Source organism: Hemitrygon akajei, chromosome 1 (genome assembly GCF_048418815.1).
Source record: "Hemitrygon akajei chromosome 1, sHemAka1.3, whole genome shotgun sequence".
Classification (NCBI taxonomy): domain Eukaryota; kingdom Metazoa; phylum Chordata; class Chondrichthyes; order Myliobatiformes; family Dasyatidae; genus Hemitrygon; species Hemitrygon akajei.
In genome coordinates this window covers 31695694-31716543 of record NC_133124.1, presented here as the reverse complement: position 1 = coordinate 31716543, position 20850 = coordinate 31695694, and the positions used below count along the sequence as shown (strand labels likewise).

Genomic DNA, 20850 nt, shown 5'->3' with positions numbered 1-20850 from the left:
TTAAATCCAATTTAATAGCAAAATATTGAACTGCTTAATATTTCCTGTTTTAATTTCACATTTCCAGCATCTGTAGCATTAGATTTCAGAAAAAAATACAGAACTATTTACTGGTTATGGTGGAGTAATACAGTTACTGAGCAAAAAAAAATTTAAAAGCTTTTTAAAAAAGGTGCCTTTTAGTGCCCTTGTACTTAATTTTAAATAACTTCCTGAAGTCTCACAAATGGATGCAATTAGCAGAAACTCATCATGGTGATTAATTGCATCTTGGGAATTAATCTGCAGTTCCGCACAGGGGACAGGGTTGTGAGGAGGCGCCACAGGGTGGTCAACTATAGACAAAAAATCCGTAAAATTCAATTTGTACTCAGTATTTACACACAAATAGTAGTGGTGGTCCCTGGCTGATGATCCTGCAGCTGACCCAAGGTACTGTTGAAGGTGTAGTAGGCAGCAATGCCAAGCAGGAAACATTTTCCTGTAAATCTCATTGAAAATTTTGCATTGGGTGTTTCAGGAATTGTGTAAGTGTTGTTGGGATCTCACAGAAATTCCAGGCCGGATCCTGGTAGAGTAGTATTACCTTTCCAGAGAAAGATCAGTGGGAAATTCACAATGAGAAGTAAAATCTACAGAGAAGCTCACATCAAGTGTAGAGATGGATGAAACAATTCAGATAAAAAAAGAACCAGTGTATAATCTGCAGACAGATAGAACAGATTTATATTGTGCCTTTTAGAATATCCCAAACTGCTTCAAGGGCAAAGATTGCCTCGGAAGTGTAGTCATTGCCTTTTTCCTAGTTATGCTTACAAACTCAAAGCAGTGCTACAATAAATGACCAATTATTCTTACTTATATGTTTTAGGTGAGATAAAACTGGCAAGCAGGAAGCCAGAAGAACTTGTCTTATCTGTAAATGGTTTTACAATTATTATTAAGAAACACAGCTCTGCCAGTGATGCAGCTCCAATTCTACTCTGTTCAGTGGTGCTAAACTAGATTATGTGCTGGAGCATGAATGATTCAGAAGCAAAGTTGCTACATATAACAAACTGAAACTTGTGAGGACACTACCACTGAGATATTTGTGGTCACCGTAAATACAGCTGGAGCTTATATTGGGGATACTGCACAAATTACTTGTAAGATCATTAAAAATAATGCATTCTGCACATCTGGAAGCCCAAATAATGGCCAAGATAAACACAAACTAATCTGGTAAGTGGCTTTAACTAAATTTGTTGATGGAATGACTATGGAAAGGTAAGGTATGGGTCTTCAAGTGAGAGATATAAATAAGTCTGAAATAGGCAACACATTTAAATTCAGCATTACAGCTCAGGAATACTAACTACTGGAAGATCATTCACAAGCTCCAAAAACAGTTGGGAATCGGGTTAACCCAGACTACAGCACTACTGCTTACATCTTCAGGTGCCACCCTAGCTATTAGGACATTTGTCATCTCATTTACTGACCAGAGTTTTGTTCTCTCTTACAATTTTCACCTGGCATAAAATTCCCCCAGAAGTGACTCAAGGTCAGGTGCCGGAGGATTGGAGGATAGCTCATGTAGTTCTGTTGTTTAAAAAGGCTCAAAAAGTAAGCCAGGCAATTATAGGCCGGTAAGTTTGACATCGGTAGTAGGTAAATTCTTGGAAGGAATACTAAGAGATAGGATCTACAAATATTTGGATAGACAGGGACTTATTAGAAACAGTCAGCATGGCTTTGTTGTGTGGTAGGTCATGTTTAACCAATCTATTAGAGTTTTTCGAGGAAGTTACCAGGAAAGTGGATGAAGGGAAGGCGGTGGATGTTGTACACATGGACATCAGTAAGGCCTTTGACAAGGTCCCGCATGGGAGGTTAGTTCGGAAGATCAGTTGCTAGGTATACATGGAGAAGTAGTAAATTGGATTAGACATTGGTTCAATGGAAGAAGCCAGAGAGTGGTAGTGGAGGATTGCTACTTTGAGTGGAGGCCTGTGATTGGTGGTGTGCCACAGGGATCAGTGCTGGGTCCATTGTTATTTGTCATCTATATCAATGATCTGGATGATAATGTGGCAAATTGGTTCAGCAAATTTGCTGATGATACAAAGATTGGAGGTGTAGTGGACAGTGAGGAAAGTTTTCAAAGCTTGCAGAGGGATTTGGACCAGTTGGAGGAATGGGCAGAAAAATGGCAGATGGAGTTTAATGCAGACAAGTGTGAGGTATTGCACTTCGGAAGGTCAAACCAAGGTAGAACATACAAGGTAAATGGTAGGACACTGAGGAGTGTAGTAGAACAGAGGGATCTGGGAGTACAGATACATAATTCCCTAAAAGTGGCGTTACAAGTAGATAGGGTTGTAAAGAGAGCTTTTGGTACATTGGCCTTTATAAATCAAGGATTGAGTATAAGAGTTGGAATGTAACGGTGAGGTTGTATAAGACATTGGTGAGACCGAATTTGGAGTATTATGTGCAGTTTTGGTCACCTAATTACAGGAAGGATATTAACAAGGTTGAAAGAGTGCAGAGAAGGTTTACAAGGATGTTGCCAGGACTTGAGAAACTGAGATACAGAGAAAGGTTGAATAGATTAGGACTTTATTCCCTGGAGCGTAGGAGAATGAGGGGTGATTTGATAGAGGTGTATAAAATTATGATGGGTATAGATAGAGTGAATGCAAGCAGTCTTTTTCCACTGAGGCCAGGGGAGGAAAAGAAAGAGGTCATAGGTTAAGGGTGAAGGGGGAAAAGTTTAAAGGGAACATTAGGGGTGGCTTCTTCACGCAGAGAGTGGTGGGAGTGTGGAATGAGCTGCCAGATGAAGTGGTGAATGCGGGTTCACTTTTGACATTTAAGAAAAACTTGGACAAGTATATGGATGAGAGGGGTTATGAGCTGCCAGATGAAGTGGTGAATGCGGGTTCACTTTTGACATTTAAGAAAAACTTGGACAAGTATATGGATGAGAGGGGTTTGGAGGGATATGGCCCAGGTGCAGGTCAGTGGGACTAGGCAGAAAAATGGTTCAGCACAGACAAGAAGGGCCAAAAGGCCTGTTTCTGTGCTGTAATGTTCTATGGTTCTATGGTACGTGCAACATGCAAGGTTCGTCCACAATGAGATGCTCTAAAAATTGTCATTTCTTAGTGAGTAAAGGAACAACTAGGTTTTACCAACCTGGTTTGCCTGACTCACTATTCATACGTACCCTGACTGCTTTAGCCACTGGGATCAAGGTCAGACTCATTGTCATCCAGACAGCTGTAGCTTCTGCTTGACACATCTCTAAATATTCTGCTCATCACTGCATGAGAGATGCAATCCAAACACCATACTCAAGAGAAAAACACTTGTAATGACACAGAAGGCAACCTTTTGACCTACCTACTTTATGTTCAGTTCATAGAATAAGGCAAAGTGTGGTATGTCATCTATAACTTCGACAAACTTCCACAAATGTGTGGTGGAGAGTGTACTGACTGGTTGCATCGTGACCTGGTATGGAAACACCACTCTCCTTGAACAGAAAAGCCTACTAAAAGTAGCGGATACAAGCCAGTCCATCACAAGGAAAGCCCTCCCACCACTGAGTATATTTACAAGGAGCGCTGTCGCAGGAAAGCAGCATCCATCGTCAAGGAACCCTACCATCCAGGCCATGCTGTCTTCTTGCCATCAGGAAGGAGGGAGGTCCCACACTTCCACATTCAACACCTGCAGATTTTCTCCTGTTTACGGTTGCATCTGAGCACTTTTTGTTGATGACCATCTTCAAAACGAAGCCCGATGATAACAAGAAAACTATTTAAAAAAATTTTATTTGTGTATCTTTAAGAGATCTTTACATTACATGTAATTATTTTTGTCAATCTTTAACTCCTACTTTCAATGCTTGGCAGGAATTCCACACGCACAAAAAAAGAACAGCAGAAAATACCATCAGCATTTCATTAGAGTGCAATCTGTAACTGCTGCAAAAAGACACAAGTTTTCCCAAGTGAAAAATGGCACAGTGTGGGTTATGAACAGGATGTCAATGTAAACTAGATTTTTCATTAGTAATTGCCAAGCAATGAGGGTAAGGGCCATTCTCACTGATCTGTGATTTGTACATATTATGTAAAGGATTAAGGGAATTCAAAAATAACAGCATTTTTCACAGTGTTACTTTATTGCCAGATGATGTAATCACCTCTTTCCCCACACCACATTCTAATTTCCTGAGGACTATAAAATCACTGAGGCCCTCCGTTGGTCAGGTTTGATCATAGAATGCAAACCAGGACAGTATGATATGGAGAATAAGCTGTTGCCCTTGCAGCAGGCTCCCCCTCTCCACACAGCTGATGAATCCACAGGAACGGCAGAGACCAATATAGTTTGGCACCAGCAGCTTGCTAGGGTTGCCAGTCAGCTTTCAATACAGCCTAGGACTGCTTTAGGGAGTCCAGCTCCAGATTTTCCCTCTGGGTTTACTCCCGAAGCTTTCCTCAAGTGTGGGTATAACCGCAAGGCAGTGAAGGTTTGAGTTCAGTTTTCCTTCTCTTGGATGAGCTGCTAACCACACCTGATGACCCTATCTGCCCAAAGCAACTGGTTTTAAGTTGAACGGGAGAGTGGATGGTGAGGATGGAAGAGTGAATCAGGAAGTTGCAAAGGTAATATTCCCTTTGAAATACTGTAAGGGGAATATCTCTTGTGATAAGACCTCATTAAAGTGGTGCAATGGAAACAAGAACCACTTAGCAAGAACAATTGCAAATATTAGAGTCATAGAAAATTACAGCAAAAAAGCAGGCCCTTTGGCCCGACTAGTCCATGCCAAACCATCTAAGCTGCCTAGTCCCACTGACCTGCAACCGGACCACAGCTCTCCAAATCCCTCCCCATCCATATACCCTTCCAAACGTCTCTTAAACTTCAAAATCAAAATCGCATTCACCACTTGCGCTGGCAGTTTACACCACTCACAACCCTCTGAGTGAAGAAGTTTCCCCTCATATTCCCCTTGATCATTTCATCTTTCAACTTTAACCTGTGACCTTCAGTTGCATTGAAAAAAAGCCTGCTTGCATTTACCCCATCTATACCCTTCATAATCTTACATACCTCTATCAAATTGCCCCTCAATCTTCTACATTCTAGAGAATAAAGTTCTGAAGTTCTAACCTATTCAATCTTCCTTTATAATTCAGTTCCTCCAGTCCTGGCAACATCCTTGAAAACTTGCTCTGTATTTTCAATCTTATTTGCTTCTTTCCTGTAGGTTGGTGACTAAAACTGCACACAATCTTGCAAATTAGGCCTCACCAATGTCTTATATCAAGTATATATTGTATCAAGTTTGATCGGTGAAGGCCAATGTGCCAAAACTTTCTTTACGACCCTATTAACCTGTGACACTAGTTTCAATGAATTATGGACCTGTACTCCCAGATCCCTTTGCTCTGTTGCACTCCTCAATGCTCTACTGCTCACCATGTAAGACCTACCCTGGGTGGTCCTCCAAAGTACAACACTTCACACATGCCTGCATTAAATTCCATCTGCCATTTTTCCAGCTGACATTGCAAGCTTTGATAGTCTTCCTTGTTGTCCACCGCATCCACAAATTTGCTGATCCAATTAGCCACATGATCATCCAGATTGTTGATATAGATGACAAACAACAACGGACCCAGCACCGATTCTTGCAGCACACCACCAGTCACAGAGGCAACCATCTCCTACCACTCTCTGGCTTCTCCCTCAAAGCCATTATCTAATCCAATTTACTACCTCGTGCAATTGAACCTTCCTGACCAATTTCCTACAGAGGACCTTGTCAAATGCCTTGCTAAATCTCATTTTGACAACTTCCATTGTCTTGCCTTGATCAGCTTTCCTGGTAACTTCCTGGAAAAACTCTGTAAGATTGGTTAGACACGGCACACCACACGCAAAGCCGTGGTGACTCTACCTAACCAGTCCCTCTCAATCCAAGTACTCATAATCCAACCTCTTCGAATACCTTCCAATAACTTTCCCACTACTGATACCAGCTCTTTACTTCATCTATCCCCCTCCAGGTTTCACCTATTACCTAGTGTTTCTCTCTCCACTCTCCTCCACCTTTTAAACCTCCTCCTCAGTATTTTTTTCCACCAGTACTGCCGAAGGGTTTTGGCCTGAAATGTCGACTGCACTTTTTTCCATAGATGCTGCCTGGCCTGCTGGGTTGCTGCAGCATTTTGTGTGTTGCAGTTGAAATGCTGACTCACCTGGAAGGATCGTTTGTGGGCCTTAATGGTGGTGGATGGGCAGGTGCAGCACTTCTTCCACTTGCAGGGACCACCATTCTGGGCCCCAAGCAGTCCATCCAGGTGAGGCATTACTTAATCTATTAATGTCTCCCTGTAATGTAATGTCTTTATCCATAAAACCTACAAAGCAGCATAACTACATCTGTTTTTATAGTAACCGGGATTCCTGGCTGGCTTTTACATTTATGCCTTATTGCTACTCATTTATTTCTTTGAAAAAAGAACAGGAGAGTTCTCATCTCTCAAGGTTATCAATACCTTCAAGATCATCTGTTATCCTGCCTGTTAACAGACCTTACTAACCTTAATAGACAGACAAACGCATTGCACTGTAATCAACCCACTTAAATCTAGAGACCCAGTAGCTGCTTTGTGTTCTTCCTTTCAAGCACTACAACAGCTTCAAATGCATTGTGGCCACTATCAGATAAATATTGTGTTACTTGCTAGGTTTTTGAATAAATCTGTCCCACTGCTTATGAAAAAAATTGACGCAGGAAGCTATCTCAAACAAACTCAAGAAGTTCTGTCATTGTGAATTTATCTGCTTATCCAAAATTGGATGGCAGTTGAAATTCCCACTAAACCACCTTAACCATTATCTAGTCTGTGCATTTATCTTTATCATTTTGATACCAGAGACTCTTGAATTATTCTCTGTTCTTACTGATTTTATATATAAAATCTCCAGTGTTTCTTGCCTCTGGCTATTGCTTCCCTCATTACCGAAGTGATTTCAGCATTAATTACAAAGTAGTCACACATTACCAACAAATCTTCTCCTCTCTGCAAACTTTAAATGTATTTAGTGCTCTCTGTTTGCTGTCCTGCACCCTTAGTACAGTAATGGTTTCCATGCCAAACCCTTCCAGTTGATTGCACCTGCATTTCATTCCATTGGTTCTTTATACTCTGTGCTTGTATAAATAAATGCTCATTTGGACTAAACATTCTAATATGACTTGTGCTAATGTTTTACTTAAAATTCTTATCTCCCACTCTAGATTGTACCATATTAACACATTCTCCTTAATTGTAGTGACACTCTTGCTATAAAATGATTATTTACAGTTCTTTTCCAAAGTCCTCATCATCATAACCCAGAAACTGGTGGGGAACCAGGCCAATAGGCTTCTGAATTCCCTACCGCATTGCATGCAAAGTGTCACCAGTTAATCTGTTCTGCACCTGACACTTTTCTGCACTTTACTTTGCTTATTTATGCATAAATCATCTGTGTGTTACGTGTACTACTGTGCTTTACACCCTGGTTCAGAGAAACATCCAGTACTGTGTCCTGTGAATCAGCAACTTCCACAAGGATTGCAGAGGAACATTCAACCAGCAGTTTGTGCATTGTTCCATGCACGTCACAGTGTGAGTGTTGTGCTACGGTACGTTAGCTGTGTTCTGTGCTGTGAAACCTATGTGTGTGAACTGCATTATGCACCATATGGATTTCATAATGAAATGCAGGGTATTATGTGGTAAAGGGTAAAGTTGTATGAACATGTTAAATATGTGAATACTGTGTAATACATGTGTTGGCACCCTCCCACGTGGTTATGTCCAGCAGTGTAATGATTAACAGTCTGAAAACAACACAGAAATCGTTGGAGCTCTAGATGAAGGATATGGTGGGACACAGATCCGCTGGGAAGATGAGCACTGCAGTAGCAGATGGAGACGTACAAACAAGCTGGATGAACTCAGCAGGTCGGGCAGCATCCGTTGAAATGAGCAGTCAACATTTCGGGCCGAGACCCTTCGTCAGGATGGAACTTGATCCAAACGAGTGTAAGGTAATGCAGTTGGGAGAGTCAAATTCTGGTAGGACATGTGAAGTATATGGCAGGGGACTAAGGAGTGTTGATGTACAAAACTTGCTGAAAGTGGTGCAGAGGGTAGTGCTGGCAACTTTTGGTGAGCTTGACTCCATCAACTAAGGCACTGAGTACAAGAGTTGGGGCATCGTATTTTAGTTGTACAAAACACTGACTAGACTGCTTACCACCCTGCTGCAAGGATGTGGTAGCGACAGAGAGAGTGCAGAAGAGACTCACCACCATGCTGCCTGGAACGAAGGGCTGCAAAGAGAGGTTGGAGAGGCTGGATTTATCCTCAATGGATAAAGACTTTTTTTCTAGGGGAGAGGATTTCTGGACTATTGATCCGTTTTCAAACATGCTGTTTTGTTTTTACTTTAATGTGAGGTTAAGGAAGGAGAAGCAGCAACTGTTTTAAACATGTAACAGGTTTGACTGTTTACTGTGAGGCCAGCGGTGAATAAAAAGGCAGCATGATCCGGTGGGGTGATATCTCTTAGGGTGTGGTCTCTGCCATGTACAATGGTGGGATCTCAAGAGCAGGCTGTCCACTCTACATTTCTTGCTGACGTGTGCTTCAGATTCTCATTTGCATTCATGTTAGGTTCCACCATTGTTAAGGGTGAGATTGCTCACAGAACATTCAGCTCTTGTTTCCCACCATCCACAGCTGGCTTAGGTTACAGAATGCGAATCTGAACCAGGATTGCCGAGCTTTGTTGCTGAGCGCAAACATACTGAATTGCACCGTGACCAGTTTGCTTTGTACATTGAACCTGGCTGTGGTAACACAGAGGGTTGGACAGGGCAATGAGGATACAGAATGGTACTTGGCCATTACCATCTTGCCATTGGGCAGCTGGAGCTGCCACTGATGGAAAAGTTAAGATTCTGGGGGAGGCATGGGGGGGGGGGGTTACCATGAGTCATACAGTACAGATACAGACCTTCAAGCTACTACATCCATCTAACTGATACTGTCCTGTTGCCAGAGTTAGGACAATATCTCATACTTTGTCTATTTAACTATGTGTTTAAATGATTCATAATCATAGTAATTGTATCTAAATCCACCACCTCTATGGTATCAACCACAGTTAAGAAAAAATTACCCTTTTAAAACTGTCTTCCATTTTAAACTTTTGCCCTTGCTTTTGATGTCTCCACCACAGGTTCTAAGCATCTACCGTGTCTATAATTTTATATATCTCTATCAGCCTCCTTCACTCCAGGGAAAGCAAGCCCAGCCTGTCCAATCTCTCCTCGTAACTAAAGTCCGCCAATCCAGGCATTCATCTGCAGGGTTGATGGCACTGGAAATGCATGCCCTAAATTCCAGTCCCTGAATTGATCCACTCAGCTTTAAGATGTTTGGTTGCAGTGTACTTTGGAACAGTTGGCCATTACCATATCACCACTGGACTGAATATCTCACTGCTTTACCAGTCCGGGCAAAGGGTCCCAATCCAAATCATCGACAGTCTCTGTTTCCCTCCACAGACACTACTGGTCCACCGAGTTCCTCCAGCACTTTGTGCATCACTCTAGCTTGCGTTTTTGCTGCAGTTCCCAGCATCTGCAGTCTCGTCTCAAACTTGCTGCTTGATGCGTTTAAAAGCATTTGTTGAAAGCAGCGTCACAGGTAGGCAGGGTTGTAACATGCAGATCCTCATAAGTCAGGGCATTGAGTACAGGTATTGGGTCATTGTGTTGTCAGTTGTTCAAGTCGTTGGTGAGGTTGCACTCGTGTACAGTTTTGGTCACCCTGTCATGGGAAAAACCTGGTTAAACTGGAGAGGGTGCAAAAAAAAATTTACAAAAAGGGATGACAATGGTCTTTTCCCCAGGATTAGGGAGATTCAAACTGGGGGGGGGGGGGGGGAGTAGGTTTTGATTAAAAGGGAAAAATTTTAAAAGGGACCTGAGGAACAAGACCCAGAGGGTACTGAGTATATAGAATGAGCTGCCAAAGAGGTTGAGGCAGGTACAATAGCATAATTTAAGAAGCACTTGACGAGGGTCACGGAGAGACGTGGCTTAGAGAGATATGGGCTAAACTCAGGAAAATGGGAACAGCTTGTTGAGTCAAAGGACGTGTGTCCATGCTGTATGACTCTATACTATATTCCAGATGCAGTCTCATCAGGGCCCCATATGATTAGATGAAGATATTTCTACTTTCATACTCAAATCCTCTTTCAAGAGATTACCATTGCATTTTCCTTGATAACTGCTCTCTGTTTTGAAGGCAAATCCAATACCTTTCTCCCTCTACAATTCCACTCTCAAATTCTAAATTGTACATTCTGTTTATGATTTGCTTCTTTATGACACCAACATTGGGGGAGGGACGCAATGGACAGTGAGGAACACTATCAAATTTTGCAGCTCCATCTGGAAAAATGGACTGAAAATGGCAGATGGAATTAAATACAATCAACTGTGATGTGTTACACTTTGATAGACAGATAGATACTTTATTGATTCCAAAGGAAATTACAGTGTCACAGTAGCATTACAAGTGTACAGATACACAAATATTAGAAGAGAAGAAAGAAAGAATAAAAAAAAACAAGTTACCTCAAACAGTCTAACAGGAGGGGTCATCACTTTCTTGGCTATAGGTAGACTCATTATGGAGCCTAATGGCAAAGGGTAAGAATGACCTCATATAGTACTCTTTGGAGCAGCACAGTTGTCTAAGTCTATTACTAAAAGTGCTCCTCTGTTCAGCCAAAGTGGCATGCAGAGGGTGAGAAAGATTGTCCAGAATTGCGAGGATTTTGCATAGGGTCCTTTGTTCTAACACAGCCTCCAGTATGTCCAGTTTGACTCCTACAACAGAGCCAGCCTTTCTAATCAGTTTATTGAGCCTGTTGGCATCACCCATGTTAATGCCATTGCCTCAGCACACCACCACATAGAAGATTGTATTGGCAACAACAGATAGGTAGAACATGCTAAGGAGAGGCTTGCATACTCCAAGTGACCTCAGTTCCCTCAGGAAGTAGAATGACTCTGGCCCTTCTTGTACACAACCTCTGTGTTGGTGCTCCTCTGAAGTCTGTCATCCAGGAGCACCCCCAGGTACTTATAGGTCCTCACCATCAACCGTAACAGGGAGCAGAGCAGGCATGGTCTTCCTAAAGTCCATCACCATATCCTTTGTCTTACTGATGTTGAACTGCAGATGATTCATGACAAACCAGGGTAGGACTAACTCAGTGAACGTTAGGGCATCAAGGATTGCGGGAAAACTGAGGAATCTGGGAATACAGATCCACAATTCCTTGAAAGTGGCTCACAGGCAGATAGGGTCATAAAGAGAGCTTTTGGCACATTGGTCGTCATAAATCAAAGTACTGAGTACAGGAGTTCGGAAGTTGTGTTGAAGTTGTATAAGACATTGGTGAGGTCTAATTTGGAGTAGCATGTGCAGTTTTGGTCACCTACCTACCTGAGTTATATGAAAAGGTTGAATAGGTTAGGACTTTATTCCCTGAAGTGTAGGAGAATGAGGGGAGATTTAATAGAGGTAAACAAAATTATGAGTGGTATAGATGGGGTAAATCAAGCAGCCTTTTTCCACTGCTGTTGGATGAGATGAACTAGAAGTTGTGGATTACGAGGTGAAAAGTGAAATATTTAAGGGGAACTTCACTCAGAGGGTGGTGAGTACACGGAATGAGCCGCCAGCAGAAGCAGATGTGGGGCTAGATTTCAGTGTTTAAATGAAGTTTGGATAAGCACATGAACGGGAGGGATACAGGTGTAGTTAATGGTACAAGGCAGAATAATAGTTTGCACAGACTAAATGGGCCAAAGGGCCTGTTTCTGTGTTGTTGCGCTCTAAAATTCTATAGTTATGACTATTTTCTGTGAATACTCTCTGGGTGCTGAAGACTAAAGTCCAGTGAGTTAGAATGATAAAGTATGTGCAAATTAAGTCAGTTAACATTTTAATGTCATTCTTCATAGTTCTACATGTGAAAGGTATAGAGGTACCCCATAATGTAACCTGAACTTCTAGGAAACATGAGAATTAAGATGCCGCCTCTGTATAGTTTGTTTTAGACAATTCTAAAGATAAATTATGCTTAATAATTCTGTAAGTCAACTAGGCAACGTACCTGCATAACAAACTCTCTGCGACGAGGAAGACCTTTTTCCGATAGTAGAAGATATTCAGGTTCTTTTTCTTTCTTTGCCTGCTGTATCTGGGCTAATCGACTGATTGGATTCATACCTTGGCCATATTCTGGACTAGTCTGTAACAGAAATAATTCATTAAATAAAAAATACACAATGGAGTGTACTTGCACTGGTGGAAAGAGAAGACTAAGATAATTTAGTAGTGACAGGCAGATCTCATGCCTCAATTAATGACAGCAACCTCACTTAAATCTGAAGTTAACAATTTTACTTACAACCTTTGATGGCTCATTCTTGCAATGGCATTTTCTTTAATTTTAAACATTTCTGATTTTCAGAGGCACTGAAAGCTTATTTTGGTTTGAAAAATGCAAAACAAAAAACATAAGAATATTAAGCTATTTCAAAAGATAAAAACTGCTGGAGGAACATAGCAGGTCAGGCAACATCTGTGGAGGCCAGAGGTTATTTAACGTTGAGGTTCTGCACCAGGACTGAGAACATAGAGGGAAGATAGCCAATAGAAAGAGGTGAGAGGGAAGGGTGAGATAGGCTGGTAGGTGATTGGTGGAATTAGGTGAAGAGGGGTTGACAGGCAGATGGAGCCAGATGGGGGAGGGAAAGGGGGAGACATTACCGGAGGCAGGGAGATGATTGTTAAGAGTCAAAGGGGTGCAGATTATGGAATCTGAAAAGAAAGGGATGGCATCTGCAATCCACTGTGTCTCCAGTACTATACTGCTGCAAATTAATGAACATTGTTTAGATATCTTCATTTCACATTCCAAACCAAAAAAAAACATTTTAACAAAAGTCAGCAACCTCATACAAATGAATGGACTCTCCTTGGCTGGTGTAAAACTGAAGGGGAGAATGAAAATGAAATTCAGCCCATCAGCTCAGTTTATTGTGGAATCACCACTGGATTCAATCAGCAAGTCCTGTGGACACCTAATTTGCAGTGTGCTTCCAAATTCCACATTGCAGTCAAAAACTTCAGAGGGCTGCTAAACAACAGTGCACCAGACCCCAATAACCCACAATCCTATAGGTTCAGTAGACCTCATCTCAGGCCAAAATGCCATTTTCTCTGGTATTCAATGGTCAGCACTTTCAGTTTGCACTCTTAGGAATAAAAGCATTATTGTTAAACCAAAGCTCTTGACAGTCATTGAGGGTTGCAAGTTAATTTTTCATTAAAGCAATTAAAAGTATCAGTAATTTGTCATATTTTGAGTACCACATAAAAAACTTACCCATAAGATAAGGATGCACAGAGTTGGGGGTGATGTACTAGCATGGATAGAAGATTGGTTAACTAACAGAAAGCAGCGAGTTGGGGTACATGGGTATTACTCTAGTTAGCAATCAGTGGTGAATGGTGTGCTGCAGGGGTCGTTGCTGGGCCCGCAACTGTTCACGATATACATTAACCATCTGGCAGAGGGGACCCGAGTGTAGGGTATCCACGTTTGCTGATGATACTAAATTGAGTGGAAAAGCAAATTATGCAGAAGATACAGATAGTCTGTAGAGAGATATAGGTAGATTAAATGAGTGGGTAAGGGTCTGGCAGATGAGTATGATGTTGGTAAATGCAAGGTCATCCACTTTGGAAGGGAAAATGGAAGAGCAGATTATTATTTAAATAGTAAAAAATTGCAGCATGCTGCTGTGCAGAGGGACTTGGGAGTGCTTGTGCATGAATCACAAAAGGTTGGTTTGCAGGTGCAGCAGGTTATCAAGAAGGCAAATGGAATGTTGCCCTTCATTGCTAGAGGGGTTGAATTTAACAGCAGGGAGGTTATGCTGCAACTATACAGGGCACTGGTGGGCATCACCTGGAGTACTGCATGCTTACTTGAGGAAGGATATACTGGCTGTGGAGGCAGTGCAGAGGAGGCTCACTAGGTTGATTTCAGAGATGAGAGGGTTAGACTGTGAGGAGGGATTGAGTTGCCTGGGACTGTACTCACTGGAATTCAGAAGAATGAGAGGAGATCTGAAAGAAACATATAAAATTATGAAAAGGATAGGAAAGATAGAGGCAGGAAAGTTTTTTTCCACTGTAGGTAAGACTAGAACTAGCAGACATAGCCTCAAGATTCAGGGGAGTAGATTTAGGACGGAGATGAGGAGGATCTGGTTTTCCCACAGAGTGGTGAATCTGTGGAATTCTTTGCCTAATGAAGCAGTGGAGGCTACCTTAGTAAATATATCTGAGACAAGGTTGGATAGATTTTTGCACAGTAGGGGAATTAAGAGTTATGGGGAAAAGGCAGGTAGGTGGAAATGAGTCCATGGCCAGTTTAGCCATAATCTTATTGCATGGCATTACAGGTTCGATGAGCCAGATGGTCCACTCGTGCTCCTATTTCTTATGTTCTTATGTCAGTTAGAGAGCTAGAACACAAATAAAGGTGCATAAAAGCTTTGAAATGAGCATAGTTGGGGAGTCAGAGAGAATACGCAAGGGAGCATGAGAAAAGAGAACTGGCTAATTTTTTAAAAATACACTTGACTTCCTTAACGCCAACTGAACCAACAAATTAACCTTTAGGGAATCCTGCATGAGGATTCCCAAGTCCCTCTGCACCTTTGATTTTTGAATTTTCTGCCTATATAGAAAACAGTCCTTTATTCCTTCTGCTAAAGAGCAGGACCATGCACTTCCCTGCATTATATTCAATCAGCCACTTCTTTGCACATTCCCCCAACCTATCCAAGTCCTTCTGCAGACAGCCTGATTCCTCAACATTGGCTGCCCCTCCACCTATATTTGCATTGCCTGCAAACTTGGTCACAAAGTCATCAATACCTTCATCCAAATCATTGACATACAATGTGAAAAGAAGCGGCCCCAACACGGACCCCTGTGGTAGATCACTACTCACCAGCAGCCAACTGGAAAAGGCCCTGCTTATTCCCACTCTCTGCCTCCTGCCAGTCATCCAATCTTCTATCCATGCTAATACATTTTCTGTAATACCACGGGCTCTTATTTTGATAAGCAGCCTCATGAGTGGTACCTTGTTGAAGGCCCTCTAAAAATCCAAATAAACAACATCCTCTGACTCTCCCTTGTCTATCTTGCTTATTATTTCCTCAGAGAATTCCATTTGTCAGCCAAGATTTTTGCTTTAGAAAAGCATGCTCACTTTGGCCTATTTTATCATGTGCCTCCAAGTACCCTGAAACATAATCCTTAATAATGGACTCCAACATCTTCTAGACCACTTAAATCAGGCTAACTGGCCTATAATTTCCTTTCTTCTGCCTCTCTCCCTTCTTTAAGAGTGAAGTGGCATTTGCCATTTTCTAGTACTCAGGAGTCATTCCAGAATCCAGTGATTCCTGAAAGATAATTACTAATGCCTCCACAATCTCTTCAGTTACCTCTTTCAGAATCCTGAGGTGTAGCCCATCTGGTCCAGGTGACGTATCTACCTTTAGACCTTTCGGCTTCCCAAGCACCTTCTCCTCAGTATTCGTGACATTCACTTCTGCTCTCTGATACTCTCACATTTCTGGCATTTTGCTACTGTTCTCCACAGTGAAGACTGACGCAAAATATTTATTAAGTTCTTCTGCCATTTCTTTGCCCCCCATTAGTACCTCTCCAGCATCATTTTCCAGCTGTCTGATAGCTGCTCTCGCCTTTCTGTTACTCTTTATATATCTCAAAAATCTTCTTGAATCCTCTTTTAGACTATCGGCTACCTTCCTTTCACATTTTTATCTTTTCTCTCCTTATGGCTTTTTTAATTGCCTTCTGTTGGTTTCTAAAAGCTTCCCAATCCTCTACTTTCTCACTAAGTTTTGTTGTATTATATGCCCTCTCTTTTTCTTTTATGCTCTCTTTGATTTCCCTTGTAAACCATGGTTGCCTCACTCTCCCTTTAGAATACTTTTTCATCTTTGGGATGCATCCATCCTGTTGCTTCTGCATTGTCCCCAGAAATTCTAGCTTTTGCTGTTCTGCCATCATCCCTGCAGAGAAGGGGAAATCTGATAGGAGAGGACCAAAGGCTATGGAAGAGGGAGAAGCACCAGAGGGAGAGACATGAAAGGAAAATAGGAGTGGGGAATGGTTAAGGGAGGGGGGGAAATTGCAGGAAGTTCAAGAAATCAATGTTCATGCCATCAGGTTGGAGGTTACGGAGACGAATACAAGGTATCGCTCCTCCAACCCGAGTGTGGCCGCATCGTGGCAGTAGAGAAGGCCATGGACTGACATAATGGAATGGGAATGGGAAGTAGAATTAAAATGGGTTGTCACTGGAAGATCCTACTTTTTCTGGCAGAGAGTGCAGGTGCTCAGCGAAGCAGTCTCCCAATCAATGTCATTTATCACCGATATACAGAAGCACCAGATACAGTAGATGATGTTAACAGACTTGTAGGTGAAGTGTTGCCCCACCTAAAAGAACTGTTTGGGGCCCTGAATGGTAGTGAAGGGAAAGGTGTGGCACATGTTCTGCTTGCAAGGATCAGTACCAGGAGGGAGATCAATGGGAGGGATGAATGGACAAGGCAGTCATATAGTGTACAATCCCTGCAGAAAGCAGAAAGTGGGGTGGGGGGGGGGGGATTGAGAAAGACGTGCTTGGTGGTGGGATCCCACTGGAGATGGCGGAAGTTATGCAGAATTATGCATCAGACTCAGAGGTTAGTAGATGAGGACAAGAGGAATCCCTTCGCTGGTGGGGTGGCAGGGTACTCTATTCATCACCCTTTTTGACTTTGACCCCCTGACACACTAACTCATCCCACTGCCTGAAATTATATCCGATCATTTGCTTGTTCTTCCTCAGTTTGACTACACATCACATCTACTTGTACACCAAGGGCCCGTCCTCAGCCCCATCAGTCTGACCCCCACCCCCCTGCCAAATTACCCTCCCTGGTGTGTGGCACAGGCAGCAATCCAGAGATTACTACTTTGGAGGGTCCTGCTTTTCAGCTTTTTGCCTAACTCCTTATATTCTCTCTTCAAAACCACCTCCTTTTTCCTACTTACGTCGCTGGCACCAATATGCAATACAGCTACTGGCTGTTCACTCTCCATCTTCAGAACACTGTAGATCTGAACCAGGACATCCTGCATTCTCTCCTGGATGGCTACATGAAGCTTAGAAAAATAGAGGGCTATGGGTAAAGCCTAGGTAGTTCTAAGGTAGGGACATGTTTGGCATAGCTTTGTGGGCTGAAGGGCCTGTATTTGCTGTAGGTTTTCTATGTTCTATCCCTGACCCTGGCACCTGGGAGGCATCAGACCATCCAAGTGTCTCTTTCAATTCTGTTCAAGTTTAATTATCATTCAAGCCATACATAGATTCAGCTGAATGAGACAGCGTTCCTTTGGGGTCAAGGTGCAAAACAGTCAAAATAGCAAGCAAACATTCAAAAATAGCGAGTAACATAACCAAAATAGCGAGCAAAGAGGCATATTCACTTATAAAAAAGTAAATATAGTCCAAGAACCTGAGCGCCAATGTCCAGCAATCGATGGTACAGTCCCCTAGCATGCAATCCAGCCGCTCAAACGCGGGATTCACATCCACTGAAATTTCTTTCTGCTCCTGATTATGGAATCCTCCATCATTACTGTATTCCACTTCTCTCACTCCCCCGGTGCCACCTGATCACTGTGGCTTCTCCCTGGTAGGTTGTCCCCCTCAACAGTACCCAAAGCAGCATACTTATTATTGAGGGGAACGGCCACAGGGGTACTCTGCACTGGCTGCCTATTTCCTTTTGCTCTTCTAGACCAGTCACAGGTACCTGCCTCCTGCATCTCAGGGGTGACGACCTCCTTGCAGCACCTATTTATCCCCTTCTCATTTTCACATATGAGCTGAAGGTCATCCAGCTGCAGCTCCAGTTTAAAAAACTTGAAGTTCCTTCTGTTTCAACAAAAACATAATTTACTGCATGAGTACTCTTACCTTTAGTATAGATTTTGGGCGCTTTTTATAATGAGTTTTAGGTTTCTCTATAATTGGTAAGGGAGGAAGTTTCTTCAGTTCTTGAAGAACAATTATTGCTGCTCGTTTTTTGGAAAGCTTTTTACTGTTGCCTTCCCCTTCTGCAGTAAACTCTCCCACTGCAACGCGTGTAACAAAGCTCTTCATGTGAGGAGGCCCACTTTCTCTGGTTACCTGTCACCAAGGACAGAATCAGAATCAGATTCAGTATCACTGGCACGTCATGAAATATGTTATTTTGTGGCAGCAGTACACTGCAACAGATAATAAAAATTATAAATTACAGAAAGAATTTTTAAAAAATAAAATAAATACGTAAAGCACAAGGTGGTCAAAAGAAAAATCAATTCTTGAGACACATCAAAATGAGAAAAAAAATTAAAACTTCTAAGCACTTTTGTTTTCTTGTTATCCAAGGGTGAATCAAAAACATCATTACTCACTATATCATCCTGTGTGCGCTGTGCCTGTCTGTGTGTGTCAGTGCCTGTGTGTGTATGCCTGTGCCTGTATGTGTGTCAGTGCCTGTGTGTATGCCTGTGCCTGTGTGTGTATGCCAGTGCCTGTGTGTATGCCTGTGCCTGTATGTGTGTGTCAGTGCTTGTGTTTGTATGCCTGTGCCTGTCTGTGTGTGTCAGTGCCTGTGTTTGTATGCCTGTGCCTGTCTGTGTGTCAGTGCCTGTGTGTGTATGCCCGTGTCTGTGTGTGTATGCCAGTGCCTGTGTGTATGCCTGTGCCTGTATGTGTGTGTCAGTGCCTGTGTTTGTATGCCTGTGCCTGTCTGTGTGTCAGTGCCTGTGTGTATGCCTGTGCCTGTCTGTGTGTGTCAGTGCCTGTATGTATGCCCGTGCCTGTGTGTGTATGCCTGTGCCTGTGTGTCAGTGCCTGTGTGTATGCCTGTGCCTGTGTTTGTATGCCTGTGCCTGTCTGTGTGTCAGTGCCTGTGTGTATGCCTGTGCCTGTCTGTGTGTGTCAGTGCCTGTATGTATGCCCGTGCCTGTGTGTGTATGCCTGTGCCTGTGTGTCAGTGCCTGTGTGTATGCCTGTGCCTGTGTTTGTATGCCTGTGCCTGTCTGTGTGTCAGTGCCTGTGTGTATGCCTGTGCCTGTCTGTGTGTGTCAGTGCCTGTGTGTATGCCTGTGCCTGTATGTGTGTGTCAGTGCCTGTGTGTATGCCTGTGCCTGTCTGTGTGTGTCAGTGCCTGTGTGTGTATGCCTGTGCCTGTCTGTGTGTGTCAGTGCCTGTGTGTATGCCTGTGCCTGTCTGTGTGTGTCAGTGCCTGTATGTATGCCTGTGCCTGTCTGTGTGTCAGTGCCTGTGTTTGTATGCCTGTGCCTGTCTGTGTGTCAGTGCCTGTGTGTATGCCTGTGCCTGTCTGTGTGTGTCAGTGCCTGTGTGTATGCCTGTGCCTGTATGTGTGTCAGTGCCTGTGTTTGTATGCCTGTGCCTGTCTGTGTGTCAGTGCCTGTGTTTGTATGCCTGTGCCTGTCTGTGTGTCAGTGCCTGTGTGTATGCCTGTGCCTGTCTGTGTGTGTCAGTGCCTGTGTGTGTATGCCTGTGCCTGTCTGTGTGTCAGTGCCTGTGTGTATGCCTGTGCCTGTCTGTGTGTCAGTGCCTGTGTGTATGCCTGTGCCTGTCTGTGTGCGCCTGTGCATGGCAGTGGGGAGGAAGAGCTGGGATCCTCTCCTGCCATCTTAGGCAATTATACATTGACAGAAGCCCCCAGACACCTGACAAAGCAACCAAAGAGGAATAAACAAAATGCTACAGGACTTCAGAAGGTCAGGTAGTATCTGCGGAGAGAAATAGACCGAATCCAGATTAAGAGCCTTGACCCAAAATACTGGTTGCACAGATTCTGCTTAACATCTTGTGTGTTGCTACAGATCCAGCATCTGTACCTCACGTGTCACAAAGCTCTGCAAGAAAAGAAAAAGTCAGATCCTGAGAGACGGCTCCCCAAGCAGACTGCCAAAATCATTTGCCACAATGGCTCGTCAGTAGAACTTTCACACACTAAAACCTTACTTGGATTGCAGTGCGAAGGATCTTCACTGTAAGATCCTTCAGAGTTTCGATGTCTGGATCTACCTGGAGTGTGGATGACACCACCATCCACCTTCTGCTGCACTGTGTGCTAACCTAGGTCAAGAAAAGGGTCAGATGGTCTTTGCTGAGATTCATCCTGTCCAGCTGCACTGTGTTTTATGTGTTGTTTCCAGGAATACAAATGTGAAAAACATCGACTGCTGCTGGGATATCATGAGCTCGGTGAAAGACACATAATGGCCTGTCTGGAGCTTGCAGGTGTTCAAGGAACTAGCTATAAATAAATGTAGCAAAATGGTGTAGCTCCAAGGGATGCACTGATGCTCAGTGCTTCTGCTGCTACAAAGATACTGTGGGGAAACACTCCAGCATAGAGCCCTCAGTTCTGTACCACGGAACACTATGAAGGCCTGGGTCCTATGTAATATCCTTTCAAATACACTTGGAAAGGAAAATTTGATGCCACGCTGACATCATGTAAGTATTGTAAGCAAATGTTCAAAGTAAATTTATTATGAAAGTGTATGT

General features: G+C 43.0%; 1 protein-coding gene across 8 annotated transcripts in view; it reads right to left on the bottom strand.

Annotated features, from left to right (window-relative positions):
* The window catches only part of stau2 (staufen double-stranded RNA binding protein 2), a 313804-nt gene that overhangs the window by 135080 nt on the left and 157874 nt on the right, over positions 1–20850 (bottom strand). For 7 of the 8 annotated variants that reach the window (XR_012098305.1, XM_073040402.1, XM_073040452.1 and 4 more), the window contains 2 exons: positions 18235–18447; positions 12265–12402 (listed from right to left, as the gene is read on the bottom strand). Coding sequence is in view for 7 of the 8 variants with exons in the window: in XM_073040402.1 (XP_072896503.1) it covers positions 12265–12402; positions 18235–18447 (351 nt within the window). In the remaining variant the exon portion in view is untranslated. The remainder of the gene's footprint in view (positions 1–12264; positions 12403–18234; positions 18448–20850) is intronic. The other variant, XM_073040462.1, reaches the window with a different exon arrangement.